Source organism: Anas acuta, chromosome Z (assembly GCF_963932015.1).
Source record: "Anas acuta chromosome Z, bAnaAcu1.1, whole genome shotgun sequence".
Lineage (NCBI taxonomy): Eukaryota > Metazoa > Chordata > Aves > Anseriformes > Anatidae > Anas > Anas acuta.
In genome coordinates, this window is record NC_089017.1 from 6,242,802 (window position 1) to 6,262,105 (window position 19,304).

Genomic DNA, 19,304 nt, shown 5'->3' on the forward strand with positions numbered 1-19,304 from the left:
ATTATGAAGTGGAATTCCAAAACTGATGCTATCTGGCATAAGCCCAGTGAAGTCTGTAGAGCTATGTATATGCAAACCCCTGCAATACTGTTCATACAGCACTGTTAGTACCCACTCAGGGGACCAAAAGAGGGATCCATTGACACAGGTTTGGCTTCCAGGAATAATTGAGAAGTGACTAGCCCTGCAAATACATTTTACATGCATTCATGAATGCCGTGTAGATTTCATGAGATCCTGGGCCAGCTTGAAACTTTTCTGCGGGAAAAGAAGCTGATTCAAGATCAGATGCAAGGAGAGGGTTTGAATGCACATCAAATTTATTTTGAACTTACAGGAGTGGCCAGGAGTGTAGTTCTGTATAAACAGGAAAAAACAAACAAACAAACAAACAAACAAACAAAACACAACTTTTGTGCACAAAGCTCTTCACTAAAGCTATACCAATGAAACTCTTGCTTCTCTACAAGAAGTTTCAAAAATAAGAGGAAAGAGGACATGTTAATTTGGTCGAAAGGATAACTCTTTCCCTCTCTCCCCACTAATTGTATACGGGAAGTGCTTGCTGAACCTGAACTCCTGAAGCAGACTCTTACAAGACTGAAAGACTGAAATGGTCTGAAATCTTGGAAGGGTCAGGTCCTCTCTTTGCTCTCTCATCCCTGGCTTAATAGCTTTGGTCTGGAAGAAAGGAATGGGGGAAACTGAAGGGCGAGCGGGACCAGGGAAACACATTCAGAAGTAACATTTTAATAACTTCTCTTTTTCTACTACAGAAGCTGGAAGGCAAGCAGGACAAGGTAGAATAAAAACATATCCCACATTCTCCGTTATTAAAAAAGCACAAAGCGGCATGTGGTTATTTTAAAAGTGGAAAAGCTTAAAGCGAGAAATTTTCTGTGAAAATTCCAGAAAATAAAACCCAACATTTTCTATAAGCTCCTTCATTTCTCAATTTTGAGATTTAAAGGAGTTTCACCAACTGTTCTGTAGATACACATTTTAAGAAGTGGATAGGCTGGTGCCAGTCTCTCCTTCCCTGGAACTGATAACAGAATGTGCAGGAACAGCATAAAACTGCACCAAGGGAGGTTCACACTAAATACATGGAAATTTTTCTTTTAAAAAAAAATATTTTTCTTTTTTTTATTTTTCTTTTCTTTCTTGGGTGGTCAACCACTGGAGCAGGCCTCCTAGAGAGGTGGTAGATGCCCCATGCCTGTCAGTGTTCAAGTGATGTTTGAACAATGCCCTCAAGTAACTGCTTAAACATTTGGCTAGCCCTGAAGAGGTCAGGTAGTGTGACTCAATGATCTTTGAAGGTTTCTTCCAACCAAACTATTTTATTATATTTTACAGACTCCAGGGAGTAAAACATCCTGTGGAGGAGACAGTTTCTTCAGGAGGGGAAAAATAACAACCAAAACCTAATGAGCTTTTTATCCAAATATATTATATATCAAAACAACAAAGTTTCTCTATCTGCCTAAGCAAATATACTATTTTCCATATAACCAGCACATTATGTAATATACCAAGTCAACATCTGAGGCACCACAGATGTCACAATCTGAGACAACACTTACCCGTAGACTGTCTGGGCTATTGTGTAGACGACCAGCCTCACCATGACTGAAATCATCATGATACGGATTCCTAAGTGGACAGAGACCAGCCCAGACTACAAGCATGCAAGGCTGCTGCTGTTCCTTGCTCTTGCCTTAGGAAGCTGCAGTTAAAAGGATTTGTCTATTCCCAGCTGGATCAAGAGTTCACCAAAAGTAGCTCCAGTGACCCCTGGTTCTTCAAGTCTCTCTCTCACCCTTCACTTCTGAACCACTAACATCTACCAAAGACCCTCAACCCCATTTTCACCCGTTTTTTCTCTTCCCACAGATGCTTTTATAAAGATTAAATAATTTTCCCCCTTGGCTATTTTTGTTTGAATTATAACTCATTTCAGCTTTCAAAGGCAATAATCTTTAAGCTAAGGGTTTTGTCAGAATTCCAAAGAGCAATGTTTAGGAAACAACACTGCTTTTTGATGCAGCTATAATAATATACAACACAATGAAAATTGTGTATGATAATACCATCTTGTTGAATAGGCAAGATGTCAGATTTACAACATATTAAATGTGTTGAATGTGATCATAAAGATATTAACATTCCACTGAGACATCAGAGCTCCAGGCAGGAAGTTATTTACAATGAAATAATGCATCCAATTTGCTCTTTTACAAAAATAATACCGAGCATACTTTTTTTGTGTGTGTTTTCACAAATTTCTAAGTTGTCAGCATTTACCCATTGCTCGTAAAATATTATTGTAATAGTTTGTGTACTCCTTCAGTCATTTTGCAAGCTTCACCATCTGACTTTTTGGACTTTGGCATTTTGGTACAGAGAATTAGCTGTCAACTTGCCCCCTCGAGGGAGGGCAATGAGTCTATCAAGTCAACATGACAACTGCTGTTTTATATTGGAAGCTATGCAACACCAGTTTCTCCATAGAAAGACTTTTGTTCTTTATACACTTGCTAGCCCAGATGAATATTGTCCTCTACTTCTCCAAACGCTCTCTACTCTAACTTACCCTTGTCTTATAATAAGCCTATTCATTCTCCAAGCACAATCCCTTTAAATATTCAGATTATAGCTTTGATTTTTTTTCTCTCTTGTGTACGCACTGCCTTAGCACCCAGCCCATTTGAAAAGAAAGGAAGAAAAACTGTTTGATGTGTGCTTACTGCTGAATGGTTGCTTGTATCAATACACTGAATATAGGCACTGTGCATTTCACCTTATTTAAATTCCAGTGCAGGTTATCAGTTAAAATGGATGTGGTTAGAGCTTAAGTTTATCAACAACAACAACAACAAAAACACACACAAGTACGTGCTTGCAATAGCTGGGTGTAAGCTAAATGTTTTATGGACTCGTACCTCATTGTTTGAACCAGGATCAACAACAAAATCAACACAGCGTGGTGGAAAACACTCTTTAAGCAAGAAGGATTTTCCAAATGCAATTAAACTCTGGGACTACTGTCTGCAACTGAAATTGTTTTTCTCTTCAATTGTTAAACAGAGCAACCCTCAAGGAGATCCAAACGAATTGCTTTTTTTTTTTTTTTCCTAAGCCAAAAAGAAACTGAGTCAGCACTGTATGGATTCAGCTCTCCATTGTTTGTGCATATAATTGGAACATGAAAGAAAAGGCAAACTATACCAGCGGAATGACATTTGCTACTGTTGGTTTACAAAAGAAGCCAACAACAGTCCGAAAACTGAAACTGAGCAATAGAAAAATAAATCCAGGCAGAATTTGAGGGGAGGTTTTTTACTCTAAATCAAATGTCAGCTCTGTTTACTTGGATGCTCAAGTCTCTGCCTCTTAGTAAGTTTGAATTTTAAAGACAGGAGCACTGCAGTGACACATGGGGGTCTGTAGGAGACATAAGCAATGCAAGCCAAGGGTACCGGCACAGATCTTCTCTCTGTCCATGACAAACCAAGCCCACTGCAATCCCTCCAACCCCAGCAGCTCCAGCTGGCGTGGCAGCGATACCAAACACTCAGCAATGATTCACACAAGAGAAAAGTCATCTTAGGACTCATGGCACTGAGGCTGAGAGAAAAATAAAAGAACAAACTCAAGGATAGGAGAATTCAGCAGATTATCAACAAAAAGAAAGAAAGAAATTAAGAATACATATATCACATATTCCCCCCACTACCACAATCTGAAAAGAGATACATCCCAGGTAAATATCCCTGCACATCAGCCGTACGCACCATGCAAGGTATCTTGCACACATCTGCTTTGCATGATCTGGTTGCACAGCAACTGCTGTCCCAAACACACAATGACACAAAAACAGGCAGGCGCTGCTAAAAGTCCCCAAAACCTGTCCCCTGAATGCTCCTCCTATGGGGCAGTGACTTTTCCAGCAGCATATGGGCTGTTCTCTCTCATCTGGGATGTCTAAAAAGCTTTATCTATTTCACTGAGTGTAGTTTAAATATTTCACATCCAACTACTTCTTTAAGCACCTGCCTGCATTGTGCTCCTCCTGCTGTCCCACAGACCTGCACACCACAAGAGGGGATGGAGATTTCCTAAACCAAGGAAAGAAAGAGGAGAAGAGGCAGTTGAGGGATGAGGGAGCAGCTCCTGTAGCTTAGCTCCAAGCCCAGTCAGGAGAACAGGCATTTCCCCAGGGTGCGTGAGTGTGGTTTTGTTTGTTTTTAGCTGATGCTTTGTTTGTCTGGGTTCTGCTTAAGCAGATGGAGTCTGGAAGTGTTTAAATTATACGTCTTTGGGAAGTGATTACCTCCCTTCTATCTCACACATACACGTCGCACAAGCTACCAGCAAGCTAGAATTTCTCTTTTTGGTGTCTTTACCCATTTTTCTTTCTATCTGTTCCTGTTCCCCCCTCCCCCCCTTCTTCTTCTTGTTGCTTCATATCTTTAACCTCCCATCCCTCCCTCTTCTGCCTCATCTCTTCGGACCATGACCAGTGCAGAACGATCCAGCTCGAGGGGTCTCTGCCTCAGTGGGAGCAGTAATACCAGTATTAACTACATCCTGCTGCTAGCAAGAGTGGCTGCAATCACGCCTGTAAGGACAAAGCAGCCTGACCTTAGGGAGCGCATACAATACTCAGGATAATTACAAAAGTCATATTCCCTTTGGCGGCTGATTTTTATTACATATTTTGTATCAACCACGGGAGGCCCTGGGGCTACAATTCTGTTCGTCTGGAGCCTCTGTGCTAGACGCCATGCCCAGGAAAGTCGGTTCTTGTTTAACCCTATACTCCGTGGATGCAAACCATAATGCGATGCACCTGGACTTCATTATCGATCGAACCACCAAGGAGGGCACTTCAGACACAGCTCTCGGCTCGCCAGTTTTAAAGCTCTCCAAAGTGCTTTGAAGTGAACATGAAAAACTTCCGGACTACACGAGCAGCTAGCTGCCAGACCTCATCCTTTAATTGTAGCACTATCTACCTAAGGGCACCACTCTCAGTAATTAGGTAGTGTTCTGAAGGATCATTAATTATATTGCCTCATTTGGGAGTGAGCTGAATGCTCTGAGGAGACACCTCCCAGTAAATGCACAGCACCACTGTGTTTTACTGCATGAGGCTTTGCTCCAGCCAGTGACACCCGTACCTGACATCTCAGGTGAGCTGTGATGGAGCACTGGAACAGGCTGCCCAGGGAGGTTGTGGAGTCTCCTTCTCAAGATATTTAAGGCCTGTCTGAATGCCTACCTGGGCAGCCTGCTCTAAGGAATCTGCTTTGGCAGGGGGGTTGGATTTGATGATCTCTCGAGGTCCCTTTCAACCCCTTCAATTCTGTGATTCTGTGGAAGCATTCCTAATCTCACCAAAATTCAGGAATAATAAAGATCTTTAGCTGTAGGACCTAGGACAGCCCACAAGTAGGGGTATGTCTGTGGTGCTACGCTTATCCAGCAGATACTCACAGCATTCCTCAGTACCTGACAGCAGCCCTTTTTCCTTGGCACTTGCAGACAAGGGAATCAAAGCAAACCAAGGACTGACTGCATTCACAACTGTGATGCCTTAACCTGCTACTTTCTGTGCAACAGTGAGAAAAAACTTATGGGGGAGCTGAGACAGATGCCTTACCATCATAGTAGCATATGCTGTTTTGCGAGGAAGCAACGTACCGAAGCTGAATTTTATTTATTCCTATGAACACCAGTCTACATCTGATAGCAATTTGCAATAAGATTGTTTTACATATATAAAAAAGCAAAAACTTGTGAACTCAGAGAATACTTGTACTTGTTGCATCTCTTCCCAAACAGTGTGCTAGCCAGCTGGCCCAGAGCACGTACAGGTGAAGCAGAGCACAGCACACCTGGCAGGGATGTGCCACGTCGCAGAGCTGCCGAGCAGCTTGGTTCATCACGATGGTCTGATACAGAGCTCAAAGCTCTGTACCTGCACATCATGGGCTGCTTCATAGGACAAACAGATTGATAAAATAAATTCTGACACTCCTCATTTTCAATCCAACCCCCAAGTAACACAGCTGCAGCTCCTCTCAGCAGCACTAGCAGGATGCATTGGCACGTTTCAGATGCGGCGATGCTGCCCTGAGTGACGTGCAGACTTAGCGGCTCATGGCACTTCACCACTGAACTACGTGCGAAAGAAGAATTCTTAGTTTATGGAAACATAAGGAAACTCTTTTGGCAGCTGTGGAATTACAGCTGTTGTGTATGTTTGCTTTCCTAAAACAAAAACAAAATTCAAAATCTTATTCGCTCTTAAATTTTCAGCAAAATTCTGCCATGGAGTGCATTACCCTGAAAGATAACCAGAGACTAAGCAGTACAGTGCTCTAATCAGACAAATTTATTGTTTACAATATTATACTGTAATGTTAATCAGGGCTCTTTCAAATCTATTAAAACTAAAATGATCAGCAAAGCTTCAGAGAGGAAACAACAGCAGCAATAAGAAATGTCTAAAAAGAAAAGGAAGGAGATAAGACATCAAAATGTCATCCTTGTTTACTACAGCTTAAAGCTTCAAAATCATATACTGCATTTCTCTTTTTCCTGTTGGGAAGCTCTGCAGCATGCTCACTGAGTATCTGGGAACAAGGAATTGCATACAGTCCCCAAGGGCATATTAGTGAAAGTGCTGCTCTTTGTGAAACAGCTACACTCAACTTACTTGCAATTACTTTTATCTTATAAGAATGTGCAAAATGATACAGTCTATAAAAATAGTAGGCTGCACCAGCAATATCAGCATTCTAGAGAGTAAAAAGAAATGCTTTTCAAGGCATGTGATCTCTGGTTAGTATCAGAATTAAGTAGGGCATAAGAATACATGTATTCTCTTCTGCAGTATGATTGATTTTTTTCTGTTTTGTTATGAAGCATAGAACTATCTTTCATTGCAAAATTTAAAATCTGAAACATAGGGAGGGCCTCTGTAAAATACTTTCAGCTGCTAATTATCAGGTGAAGAAGCTGACAGCTTTCACAGAAACATGTTTATCCTGTTTAAAAAAAAAAGTCTTACTCTAAACCACTGACAACCTCCTACTCCCTGCTGGTCCTGCAGAAGGATGGCCTCAGTCACTATGTGCAGAACAGGATCATACTCAGCAACCTGGGGAACCTGCATCCTTCACTTTTAGCAACAGATGCACAAAATAGAGAGAGCTCATCATGACCGCAGAGCAAAATGAATAATTTTTTTTCACCAGTCCAATTGTATGTCTTAAAAAATAAATCAGTTTAGTCAATTTGATATGCAAATTGAGCGGGGATTAAGCTAACAGTTTAAACTTACTAAAAGATAAAGCACCTCTGTTGGCCCAAGGAGGCAGTAGCTGAAGTGTTCCTCCAAGATATGCAGATTTAGGTTCAAATTTCCACCTGTCTGATTCAGGGCAAAGACCAGCCAAGCGTACTGGGCACTATCACAATCTGCATACCACTTTTGTTAAATTGGTCCTTTATTTTTATCCACAACTTCTGAAAAAGAGCAAAACTATTTATTTCACATAAATTTACAGCAATATTTAAGTGTCTGGCATACAAAGGAATTTACATAGTCTGGTGACACAGATATTCTCATTGTCCCATCTGTTTCATGCTTCAGTCTTCCTACAAGTGGTGACTGACAAATAGCTTCCTACCAGCAAATGTTTCTGCTAAGTCTCGGTATTATCATTCCAAAACATGCTCACTGCTCTCTCCAAATGTAATATTTAGGTTTCCTACTATAGGACAGTTAGCGGGGTGATCACGCTTTGCCGGTTCTTAAGGAGGAGGCACCTCTAATTAACAAACTGATGAGACTCCTGAACTTGGGATTCTGTGTTGCGAGGAGTACAGGTAGGATGCACAACATGAATTGTCACATGCAGGTGACAGCACGTGGAAGCACTGAAGAAAGCTGCAGTGCCATTCATCTCATTTACCATGCCAGCAGAGTTGTTCAGAAGTCTATCTGCTCCAACTGCCTTTTGCATCTGTTCCTCTGTACTCTTATGAAAATAAATACAGAGAACATCTAAAAAAATACAAATAAACCCAAGCCAAGGGCCAGACTGCACACATTCAAAAAGGAAAAATACATCTAATTATGTACAAGGTTGCTATGACCACAGGGAAAAATGCCAGCGTATTCTCAGTGCTTGGCCCTGCTTTTGGCTTGGCCCTGCATTTGGATCATTTGTATTCACGAGTAAATCTCGTCAAAGAAATTTTCAAGATTTTTTTTTTTTGTGATGAAACAAAGTTGTTTTTTTTTTTTTTTTTATTTAAGTGCTGTGCAAACATGCTGATTTTCTTGAAAAATTCTAACAGGAGAAAAAAAAAAGGATAAAATTGTGTTGAGTCAAGAACTCATGCTTTCAAAAACTACATTTGTTCAGGAATTTTGACATCTGACTTAAAACGTGTTCCTTTTTTACTTAACTACTTGTACAGCAGATCATCAGTAGCAGTGCATGCTGCTGTATGCCTGGTGTGTTATGACATGAACTGAAGTTTGTGTCAATCTGTTTAATCTCTACACAGAAAAAACACTTTGACCTAGAAAGAGATTAGATGTGCATGCCATTTGTAAATAGCTGACATTAAGTATCTCTTTAAACTTTCTCTAACAATTTAATTATTGTATGATGTATAACTATTATCACTGTGAGATGGTGAAAAACAGAGTAGAAAAACAAAAAATGAGATTTGTAAGAATAAATACTAGAGCACCAAAAATCTGAAATCTGAGGTGAAAGTTTCCTAAAGCCAATGCTGAGTTTCTGTCCCAGCTACAGTTTTTTAACCATCCACTTTCATGCCCAGATGCCAGAACTGAATCCTAAGGTACCTGGATGTCCTGCGAAATGAAACCCACCTTGGGACAGCACAGGCTTGGTCAACACTTGCATATTTCCTGGCATCTCACTATGAGCTCCAACCTCCCAATATCAATTAATCTAAAATTAAAATAGCCACTGCGCAAAACTGCTCTACTGCTTTAATTTGGGTGATGCTGCCCTGCTCCCTGCTTCATGAAGGAGCTGACAGCGATGGGGACGTAGCCTTCCTCACCCGATCCTAAGGGCTGGACCCTGGAAACATGTCACTGTGTGGAAATCAAAATATATTTTCTTTTAGGGCAAGTCCTAGTATTCCCAGGCATTGATAAACTTTGAAAACATGAACCACAACAACCTAGAGCACAATACAGGGGTCTGCAAACTCTTGTTCACCGTCTGTGCTGATTTGGGATGGTGAATGCTGCTGGGGAGCATGCAGGGGGAGAGCCGGGAAAGGGTCTGCACAAGCAGAGCCCAAAGGTCAGCAGAACCTCAGCAAGGATGAAAGGCATTAGAAGCGGGACCTGGCAGCAGGACAGAATCCTGCTTTCTCCACACAGTGACCCACAGCAGCCGGGGGAGCCCGCGAGGTCCTCCTCAGTTCCGCAGAAAGCAGACCTGCTTTGCAGGGCTGGATCTGGGGATACGCAGCAGCGAGGATGTGACAGCAGGACGTCCATGTGTGCACTCTACTTTTGCAGCTCCTGCTCCAGCTTTCTCCTTCAGCAGCTCCCCCCTCTCTCAGCACAGCCTCGTCCACCCCAGTGTTACGCTCCCGAATCAGAGAAACGCTGGAGATTCAACCAGGCACTTTTCGTCCCTACAAGACCTAAGTGCTGCCTCTCTCCAAAAAGTGCCACGTGCTGGAGAGCTGCTTAAAAGAGGCTTCTACCTCTCCTTCACAGGACGGGGAGAAAGCAGATGAGGGAGGCAAGGAAAGAAGGGCTGTAAGGATATAAATGGTGCTGAAAACCAGGCAGTGCTGTAACACTTTCCCAGGCGGGTGCATTGGCAAGGCACAACGCTGCTGCACCACGCAGCTACAGCTCCCAGGTACTTATGCCAAAGATAAAATGCTCTGGGAAGAAACGAAAGATCTCTGCAACACTTCTCACAAGCACCAGTGTACCTTATCGCATTTTTGGCTCCCTGGCACACGCGCACACGCATGCACAAGCAGCGCACAGTCAACTCCACAACGCAACCTCTTGGAAGAAGCAGCTTTCGTAGATGAAACGTCTCGTCTGTGTGGATGGGACTAATCAGAGGACATCAGTAAAGGGATACGTGTGTGCTCATGCTTTGTGTATATTTCTCCACAAGCACATCTATACTGTCAAGTGTTCTGGGACATTTATCATCATTAAAATGGTTTTAAAATTCTTCTGAAAACAGATGATGTTTCTCAAATACACGGTTTAAAAAAAAAAAAAAAAGATAGAAAACACACGGCTGGATTCAACTTACTTAATTTGAGAGGCCTCTGACGAAGTCTCCCCCAGAGCTGGTTGCTGAAGCACTGGCTCATTCTGAAGGGCTGATTCATCTATACCTAATGTAAACGTCCCTCCGGCTGGGATGAGCCCAGCTGATTTCACCGATTACCCCGTAATCGATGCAGCTCCACCACCCTCCTGGATGTACCTACCCATCCAAGTGATGGAAGCCCCTCTCAGGGACTGAATCAGGCAGCACAGGGCACCCAGACCCCCTCGCAGCGCTGCCACTGCGCTGACATTTGCAGCGCGCTCCTAACCCCTTCCCCTCGGGGATGCCACACGTGAGTGGGACACGACCACAGCACCGTTTTCGCAGCGGTGGGCATGCCGGGCTGGGGCAGGGGCGAGGAGAGCCGCTCGCCACCGACACGCGTGTGTCGCCCACGCTCATCCCCGGGGGGGAGCTCCCACGCGTGTCCCCCGCGGCTCCGTGCTCACCTGAAGCAGGTGGTGAGCTCGCCCGTGGGCTTCAGGCAGGGGTAGCGGGTGGTGGCGATTTTATTCTCGGAGCAAACCTCCCTGCGGGAAGAAAGGAGCACAAAAAATTAATAACAAGACCCGGCGGCGGGTGGCAGGGCGACGTGCAGGGGGAGGGCATCGAGGAGGGGACTTCACCCACCTGTCGCCGTCCTGCGGCTCCTCCCGGTAAGTCCAGGCGTGCCCCAGCGCCAGCAGCAGCAGCAGCCGGAGCGGGGCCAGGCTGCGGGCCGGCCGCCCCATCGGGCCGCCTCTCTCTCCCCTCCGCTCCTCGCCGGCTCTGCCCGCCCCGGCCGGCGGCGGGGCTGCGCCGACCGCCGCTCCTCCCGCCCCGGCGTTGGGCCGCCCCCCGCCGCCGCCAGATGTGCCCGCGGGGAGGGGCCGCGCCCGCCCAGATGTGCCTCCAGATGTGGCCCCCAGGAGGGGCCGGGCCGCGGCAGATGCGCTGGGAGGGGGTCGCACCGACCCCCTGCCCCTTCCCGGCTCCGCGGGTGCGGGGAGCACGGGGAAAGGTGTGGGGCGGTGGGGGGGGGCAAAATACAGGGAGGGAAAGTGATGGGAAGGGGAAGGTCCCAGTCCCGGGGGTGGCAGAGCTCGGTGCGCCGGCGGTGATGCTTTCCAGATTGGGCTTTATCTGCAATCTGTCTCCCGAAGGTACGGAGGGGTTCAAAGCATCGCTGCTGCGACGGCTGTTGGTCCCTGTGTACAGCTGCTGCTGCCCTGCCATTCATAAAAAGGAGATGAGCAACGACAAGCTTGAATAAAACAGCACATCATCACCTCTGGCCTGTTGTATCATATCCTGCTTTCGTGGTTAAAACGCTGGGAAGCAGGGGAGAAAAACCACTAAACAGTGACACCTTCACAAAGTCTTTGGTCAACGCATTGGCTTTCATCAGCAACCTAAATTACCTAAAAATATGAAAGGCTTTGGGGAGATAAGGGTGTGCGAGTCAGCCTGACTATCACTTTCACCTGTAGGATAAATAGCCTCATCTAACAGCCAGAATGTACTCACATATTAATATTATTGTTATAAGCCAGACACATGCAAGTAACAGACTGTAATTTCTGTACTAAGCCATCACAGAAGTAATAAAGGGGTGTAAGAGGACTTGAGCCACTTGCCTTCTATTTTTGGTTGGGCCACGGGGAGCATTTGAACAAATCACTTCACCCTCTCCATGCCTCAATTTCCCCTGTCTCTAACAAGAAGGCTGAAATAGTTTATTACTACTATTATTAATAATAATAATGCGGATCCCCACCTATGATTTGGCTACAGTGAAGCTGTTAATCCCTTTGGTACATTGTCCAGTACTCAGAAGAGGACAATAAATGAATGGACTCTTATTAGGAAAACTCTGGGGTTTCTCAGAAATTTTCCTGACTTGTGGAACATCTGCTGTCATTGTGGTCTGCTGTACGCACCATGAACTGCCAAATACAAGGCATTTATCTGCTGTAAGTGCCACTGAATATTCTTTCTACGTCTGTGCTCAGTTAAGCAAGGGAGCTCTGTATGGCAGATTTCCCCCCACCCCCGGTTTTGTTGTTGCTGTTGATATGATGTTTTAAATGTTTACCCTTTCATAGTTCCTTCCTTCTTTTCCTTTATACAAATAATGAGTAAGCAAAGACAGGATTTGCTGTCTTGAAGCCTGCAAGAGCTGCGGGTGTTTCACACAGGGCTAAGTGCTCTGCAGATGATGCAGATCTCCCACAGTCTCTCCCAGAACCTGTCCAATTCTGAGATAACAGGAGCAAAGCAGGACCCGGATACTTGCATTCAAGCACCCATCAGACACCTGCCTCCCCATCATGTTCTTTACCCTCCCTCCCCAAGTGGAAAGTATCCAGTGGCAAGGTCTGAAATGGAGAGAGGCTTGCACTTCTGTAACCCCTGTAATTTCTGGCTATAGATAAGAGAAAATTTAATTTACCACATTCCATAAGTGGTTACAGTCCCTCCAAAAAGCTCTAATTCTTTACAAAATTGAATCATACAGGAGAACAGTACCCAAACCCTTTGGATGATTTCCAGTCCTGGCCCAAGTGTTGTGACTTTGGAAGAAGTCTGATTTTAAAAGGCTCACTATATAGGCCTGTGATAGTCATATTTGCAAAGAGTTTCTCCAAAATTTTTAGCATTCAAAGCATATCGATTCACTACCTGAATTGCTTAACTCCTTTCTCTGTTTTTGCTTTAATGCCTGCCACCCACATAGCATTGTCTAGCACACTGTACTATCTTTTTAATTAAAAATATTATAGTGGCTTAGATACACTTTCATTTAACTCATGCAAACAGTCTTGTTAATATAAACAAGGTAACCTACAGGTGAAGTTAATCCTGCACTCAACTCATTGCAAAGCAAGCCCTAGAGTTTCACATATGAAAGAATTTAAATGGGATCAAGAGTAAATAGAAAAGAGGTTCAACAGCACCAGGCACCTCCATCCCTGCTTCCCAACTGGTAACCCTGTTACCTCTGAATACATTAAAGTTGAGGGTTTCATAATTTTGCTTCATCAGCTTTAATGACTTGCTTCATCTCAGCTTTAATGACCTTGCAGCTGGGGCCATCCTGAGAACAAGGCTTGCTTCCTGGTAAGTGTTGAAGGGTGGTGGTGGTTAAGGAAACAGTGAAATGTTCCTGTTGCCTTAGGGAAGGAATGATCTGGGACTGTTTTCGTATATAGTAAATAAGCTGAAAGTGATTTCTCGTGCGAGGGATGCTTTTGCTTGTGCAGGGTCATGTTAGCTTTGACCTGCCCAACTCAAGCATGTATGAAGTTGATCAAGCTGCATGCTAAATTTTGGAACTCTCTCAAAGAAAGGGATGAGGAATTCAATCTAGTAAAGTGCTTATCAGCAGTTTTATTTATACTGTTTATGTAGGAATAGGCATTGTTTCCTACAAATCATTCATAATGATGTTGTTAAGTTAATAATACAAATTCAAGTTTCTTTTCTGGATTTTGCTGGTAACTGGAATATCTCAAACTTAGACTTTAATCACCACAGCTGAAGGGGCTCTGTCAGAAGAGCGTTTCCATACTGGAAAGGCACAACCTCTGCAGAATGGGAGGAGAAGGACAAGCATGACTCTTCAGAAATACACTGAGGTCCTTTACATTCATGAAGAGCTCAGAAGATCTCAGAGCCTGTTGCATTAAGGTCAGTACAAATGCACAGAGAGGTCTGAAAGCTTAAAGGTGATGCTGAAGAGAAAAGATTATTTCTCCCTACTTTGTACCCCCACCCCCGAAAGTACTACGAAGTCCTGTTTTGGAATTTAAGATGTTTCACTGAAGTCTTCAGGGGTATGCACCATGAATATTCTTAATCCATCTGCAACTGGCATTTGCATGGGTGCGTTTTCCGTCTGCTACAATTAAAAAGAGAGCAACTGGTTATTGTAAATAACATTAATCCCACCACAGCATTGTGTTTGCCTCAAGTGTCTTTGTGGCAACTCCACCAGATCTCCAGCTGTCTGTGTTCGGGAAGATCAGAGCAGGACTGAAGGTGTAAACAAACAGAAAGCAGAAGTTTTATAGAGCATCTTGGGCGTGGGATACTTTTGTGATTTGAAAGGCCTCATGTTGGTCTTTTGTGAGATTCAGACTCAATCTGTCTAGATCCAAACTCACTCTTCCAAGGAATTTTGCACAGTTCAAGATTAGTTGATAAATACTCACTTGGGCACATGGGGATTTCCTATGCCATTTCTGCTCCAGGAGGCATCTAGAGCAGCATCCCATCTCAGGCAAAAAACGGAACCAGATAATAGAAAAAAAAAAGTCTTGAATAATTATATCTAGCTCCCCAGAGAGAGAAGGAGTTTCTTCCTAACCTTTTTGTGATTAACAGCATTGCCTGGTCTGTCAAGGCCGTATACATTATGGAAGAAAGAGCCAGAGCAAAGGTAAAGAGTCAAACCAAAAATTATCAGGTATGATACATGGGTCTGAAGGAAACAGATCTAGGGAGAGAAATGACAGGGGAAAAAAAAATTAAATGAGGAAGAAGCAGAGGAAAATCAAGGAAGAGAAAGGAGTTGAAGAAATGCCAGGTTACCTTACAGCAGGGGCTGCGGGCTGCCTGGTCTATATAGGTGTTACACCCTGAAAAGGGATGGCAGAGTAGGCAGGAGAGCATACAACGGAGCAGGAAATAGGTGGGAGAGGTTGCTGAAGGAACAGTGGTATGTTTGCAGCAGCACACAGGTATGTTTGGGTGGCAAAGAACAATGAGTGAGCAGAAGGAGTGAAAAACGGGGGGAAGGCAGTTACTTCTCATCTCATTTCACCCATCATATGTTACATTGTGAAAGGATGACAAACTGGGACAGTGGAATTATTTTATTTATTTTGCCCAGTAGTACAAGGTGTTATCTCACCTCTGGGGCCCAACACATGAAATACATGACAAAGCATGCATTACAATAAAAATACTGATGCAGAGGGAAGATGCTTCTTTTCGCAAACAGTATTATGGCCCTTAATCCACGTAGGAGACAAAAAGTCTCTGTTTTCTGTCAGAGGCCTTTTTAGTAAAACACGTTAATGCTGGATCAAAGTAGTTGAAATGTGATGCAACTGTTTTTAAAACAGCCACGAGAAAGGCGCCTCAGACAACATGCAATGGAGACCATCAGACTTTGCCTCCAGAAAGTATCACAGCTACTGGAAGGAATTACCCCAGACTGCTTTCTCCATTTCACAGATAAATACAGAGCTCATCTCAGATTAGTAACAAAAATAAACACCTTTTGAAAATATCAACTAAAACAATAGCACTGCTGCCCAGGCAGAAAATAGGCAAACCATAGCTCTAAACCACCAAAAACAAACCCTGATGCACGCACGAGACTTGACATGACACTAACCAGAGCAGACTTATTTTCTTGGGGGTTAGGTTTGAATTCCATTTTGTTATAAGAGATTAGGGCTGAAGAATGTGAAATCTTTCATGGCATCCTGGCTATCAGACACCAGTGGCCCCTAGGTGCATATGTGCTTCTTGTCAGCCCTGGCTCCTTTGACAAGGCTTGGGCCATCACTCTAAGCATGAGGAAGGTAAGATAAACAGTTCTCTTCCATTCAGTCTTTGTAATAATTAGAACAAGGTCCCCATTCTAATTCCTGTGTGTGCATAGAAGAAACAAAACAGGTAGGATATTAGATCTGAAGATAAAAAAAAATTAAACCAAACTTTGCATGATCATTCTTTTGTTTGCATATCATAGTGGTAGCACAGAGGAAGACAGCCCTGGAAAATTTTGACTTTGCTTGTAAATGAAGTGGAGCACTCAAGGTTGGCGCATGTTAACGCGACCAAAACAGCTCATAAGCAGAGTCTAACACAGCCCCACATGCTGGATCCTTAGCAAGATGGTTGTTGTCTTTGTAAACTGCACATGGAAAAGTGCAGGCTGTAGACATTCTGGCTCAAGCCAGAAGAGACCTCATCGAGAGAGCAATGCTAACTGAAAATGTACAACTAGAGGGTTTGTTTTGTTTATTTAATTGCATATGATTGGCAAACTTTATTTTGGAATATAGAATACTGCTCACAAGAGCAAAGATGTGCCCATTTCAGACAATGGTTTGCAAATGACGGGGAAGATGTTCCAGTGAGTATGACATCAAGCCACATGTGTGGAAGACATCAGAAGAGCACGGATGAAGCAACTGTCCAAAAATGTGCTTTTCAACACACTCACACATGCACACATCTAATTCTCATGCGCACAAGAAAAGAATCAAAGTGATGGAGCAAAAACATTCAATTGCTTCTCTGCCTCAAACTCCTTGTTATGACCTTGGGTAAGTAGGCCCAGACTTGCCACAAACTAACTGCCTTGAAGCATGCTGGCGCTAATCTCTGAACCTATGCACACTGTCTGCAAAATGACCTAATCTCTTCGCTCCCACCTTTGGACAGGTTGGCTTATGCAAAGTCTAAGGTACTTATCTGAGGGGCAAAATTTGACCCTGATCACAGTATTGAAGTATAAAATACACTTCTTAAAAATGCAAAATATTCCTGTTATGTATAAAAATAGATATCTCACCCAATAAGATACATAACTGCAGCTTCCTACTTGTTCTTGATGCAGTTTTCTTTCAGGAGTGCTGCAGACTGCAGTGATAGATTCTTTATCTGTTTATTGTAACAGCGTCATCCACAGCAAGTCACAGCAAGGTTAGGTACCCTCCAAGGTCTTCTCCTTGCAACATGGAGCATCCTGCAGCCTGCAAAACCTACCTGCAAAGCAGGCAGAATTAACACACTTGTGCAGCTGCTTTGTGCTGGCACCTGTGGAAGAGCTGATTTTACACGGTTCATCTTAGCATCAATTTTAAGAAATGCACAGAGTGAAAGGGATGGAGGAAATCTGTGGAAGGTTTGCAGTGCACAGGGAAGCAAAGCAGCCCTCACGCTGCTCTGCTCACGGCGATCCTTGGAGCTTGTGCCAAAGCAAACTCAGTGTGGAGACCCAGTACACGTGCCCCTGCTGTGGCATCTCCCCCAGCTGTGTTTTCTTTGGCTCGAGCTCCTGCTGAGCCATGGGCACGCTGGGGTGACAGATGCATTAACACGGATGTAGCTGGGTGGAAGTCCCAGGCTTCCAAGCCCTTTTGGCTGGGCACAGGGAGGCTTGAGAGAAAGTAGGGGACTGCCACAGGCTTTGAAATCTGCCTCTCCTCACTTTTCAGTGGTGCTAAGAGCCCCTGCCCTCCTTGGAAATGCTGGGACACACATGCATGCACCCCAACCCTCACCCCTAAGCCTACTGGCAGAGGATGTTTCCACTTGCATGTTGTTCATCAGTGGGCAAATGGAGCTTACCCAAGCCCTCTGCTCACAGACTGAGGCAGGTTATTTAAAATGAAAAGCAAACTGGCAGTGATGTGGAAGCAGCAGCCTTACACTGACGGTGCACAGGTTTCTCTACCATGGATATAGTGGTGTGTTTTCTGCTTTTCATCCCCTGCTCACTGTTTTTGCCACCTTGTTAGTTCCGATATGTATTTTTTCCCAAATTTCCTTCAAAATGAGACTGGAGTTTCACCCTGACCTTTGGTGCAGCACATGTAACGCATCACAGAAATGGGCTAAACTCAGCCCAGCCACCTCTTCCATTGAAGTTAATCTGGCAAAACACAAGCGAAAAAAGAAGAATACGACCTTCACTCTACAGCTTGTGACAGCTCACTCGCTGCTTATTTATTCTGCACTCCTTGCAAAAACACTCCACACATTCAATCACATCTCAAAGAAAGGGGTCAAAAGGCAAGTGTTTTTAAACTGTCTCAGTTAAAGAGTCCCTTCCCATTAGAGCCATGCTGGTTGTGTCAGAGATAAAAGACTGTTTTCCATGAGGATTGACCACTCTAACAGATCAACTATAAATTACTCAGAAATAAGCCCTAGCACACTCATTGCAGGAAAATTAATCTCTGGCCACCCTCCATGATCAGTAGTGAACACGAATTCTGCCACCAACTGTATGAAAAATATAAGAAATTATTTGAATTTTTAGTGCCTATTTCAAGAGCAACTGTACTGCTTCTGGCCTGAGTTCCCTGCAGGATACAGCCAAATATTAGGACGTTTAATGCTGTGGCATGGGACACGTGTAGGGGATAAAATCAGTCAACAATAACAGAAACAAAAATCTATTCTTTTGAGCTTGCAAAGTGTTGACTTCCAGTGATAAATGATGCATGTGGGAGACTTCAAAGTTTGTCAAGCACAGCCAGGAAGCAAACAGGGGAAGATGGGAAAGACAGCTTTCCTGCCAGAAACAGGGAAAACCAACATTCAGATGTCCATTTAGTGAAGTGTTAATTGCTAAGATAAATACAAAAGTTACCTCGAGAAGGTTCTCTCTCTCCAAAACAAGCAATTTACATCTGGTTCGACTTCACTCAAAGTGTCCTTTCCTTGTCTATCACTAAAAGATAGATTGAGCCTCAGCAAGAAATTGAGGTTGCTTTATACCAATGCATCCAAGACACACTCCTTTTCATATTTATCCCTTTGCAGATCCTTTAATAATTACAAGCTGCCGGGCTGTGATCTCCTGCATGTCTTACACCTTGTCAGAACAACTTTCAGAGCTCACCACACTAAATCCTTTTAATCCTCACTCAAGCATCAATGGTGCCTTTTGCAATCTGGCTTCTACTCCCCTTGTCATCAGTACCAGTTATACAACTTTACAGCAACCATTAGTTTAAAGGAATAAAAAGGGCATTTATGGAGAACAAACAAACAAACAAAAAAACAGTTCTGTTCCCACTATAAATGCATGCACCTACATTGCATCCAAAAATGTGATAGCAACTTGTAAGAGCGGCTGTGCTAACTCAAACCAAAAGCCTTCCTAGCCCCATACTCTGTGTTTCATGATAACTATAAGGC

The 19,304-nt window shown here is 43.7% G+C and overlaps 1 protein-coding gene and 1 long non-coding RNA gene across 3 annotated transcripts in view; one reads left to right on the forward strand and one right to left on the reverse strand.

Annotated features, from left to right (window-relative positions):
* The window catches only part of CCBE1 (collagen and calcium binding EGF domains 1), a 96,370-nt gene extending 85,175 nt beyond the window's left edge, over window positions 1-11,195 (reverse strand). The window contains exons 1-2 of one of the 2 annotated variants that reach the window (XM_068666277.1): window positions 11,007-11,194; window positions 10,826-10,906 (exon numbers count right to left, since the gene is read on the reverse strand). In XM_068666277.1, coding sequence (XP_068522378.1) covers window positions 10,826-10,906; window positions 11,007-11,107 — 182 coding nt within the window. In that variant the 5' untranslated portion in view covers window positions 11,108-11,194. Of the gene's footprint in view, window positions 1-10,825; window positions 10,907-11,006 lie in introns of both variants that reach the window. The other variant, XM_068666278.1, reaches the window with a different exon arrangement.
* Window positions 11,196-13,306: 2,111 nt separating this feature from the next.
* On the forward strand, window positions 13,307-16,578 carry LOC137848421 (uncharacterized). The gene is made up of 2 exons (XR_011091337.1): window positions 13,307-13,475; window positions 13,877-16,578. It is a non-coding gene; the product is annotated as an uncharacterized lncRNA (long non-coding RNA).
* The last annotated feature ends 2,726 nt before the right edge of the window (window positions 16,579-19,304 follow it).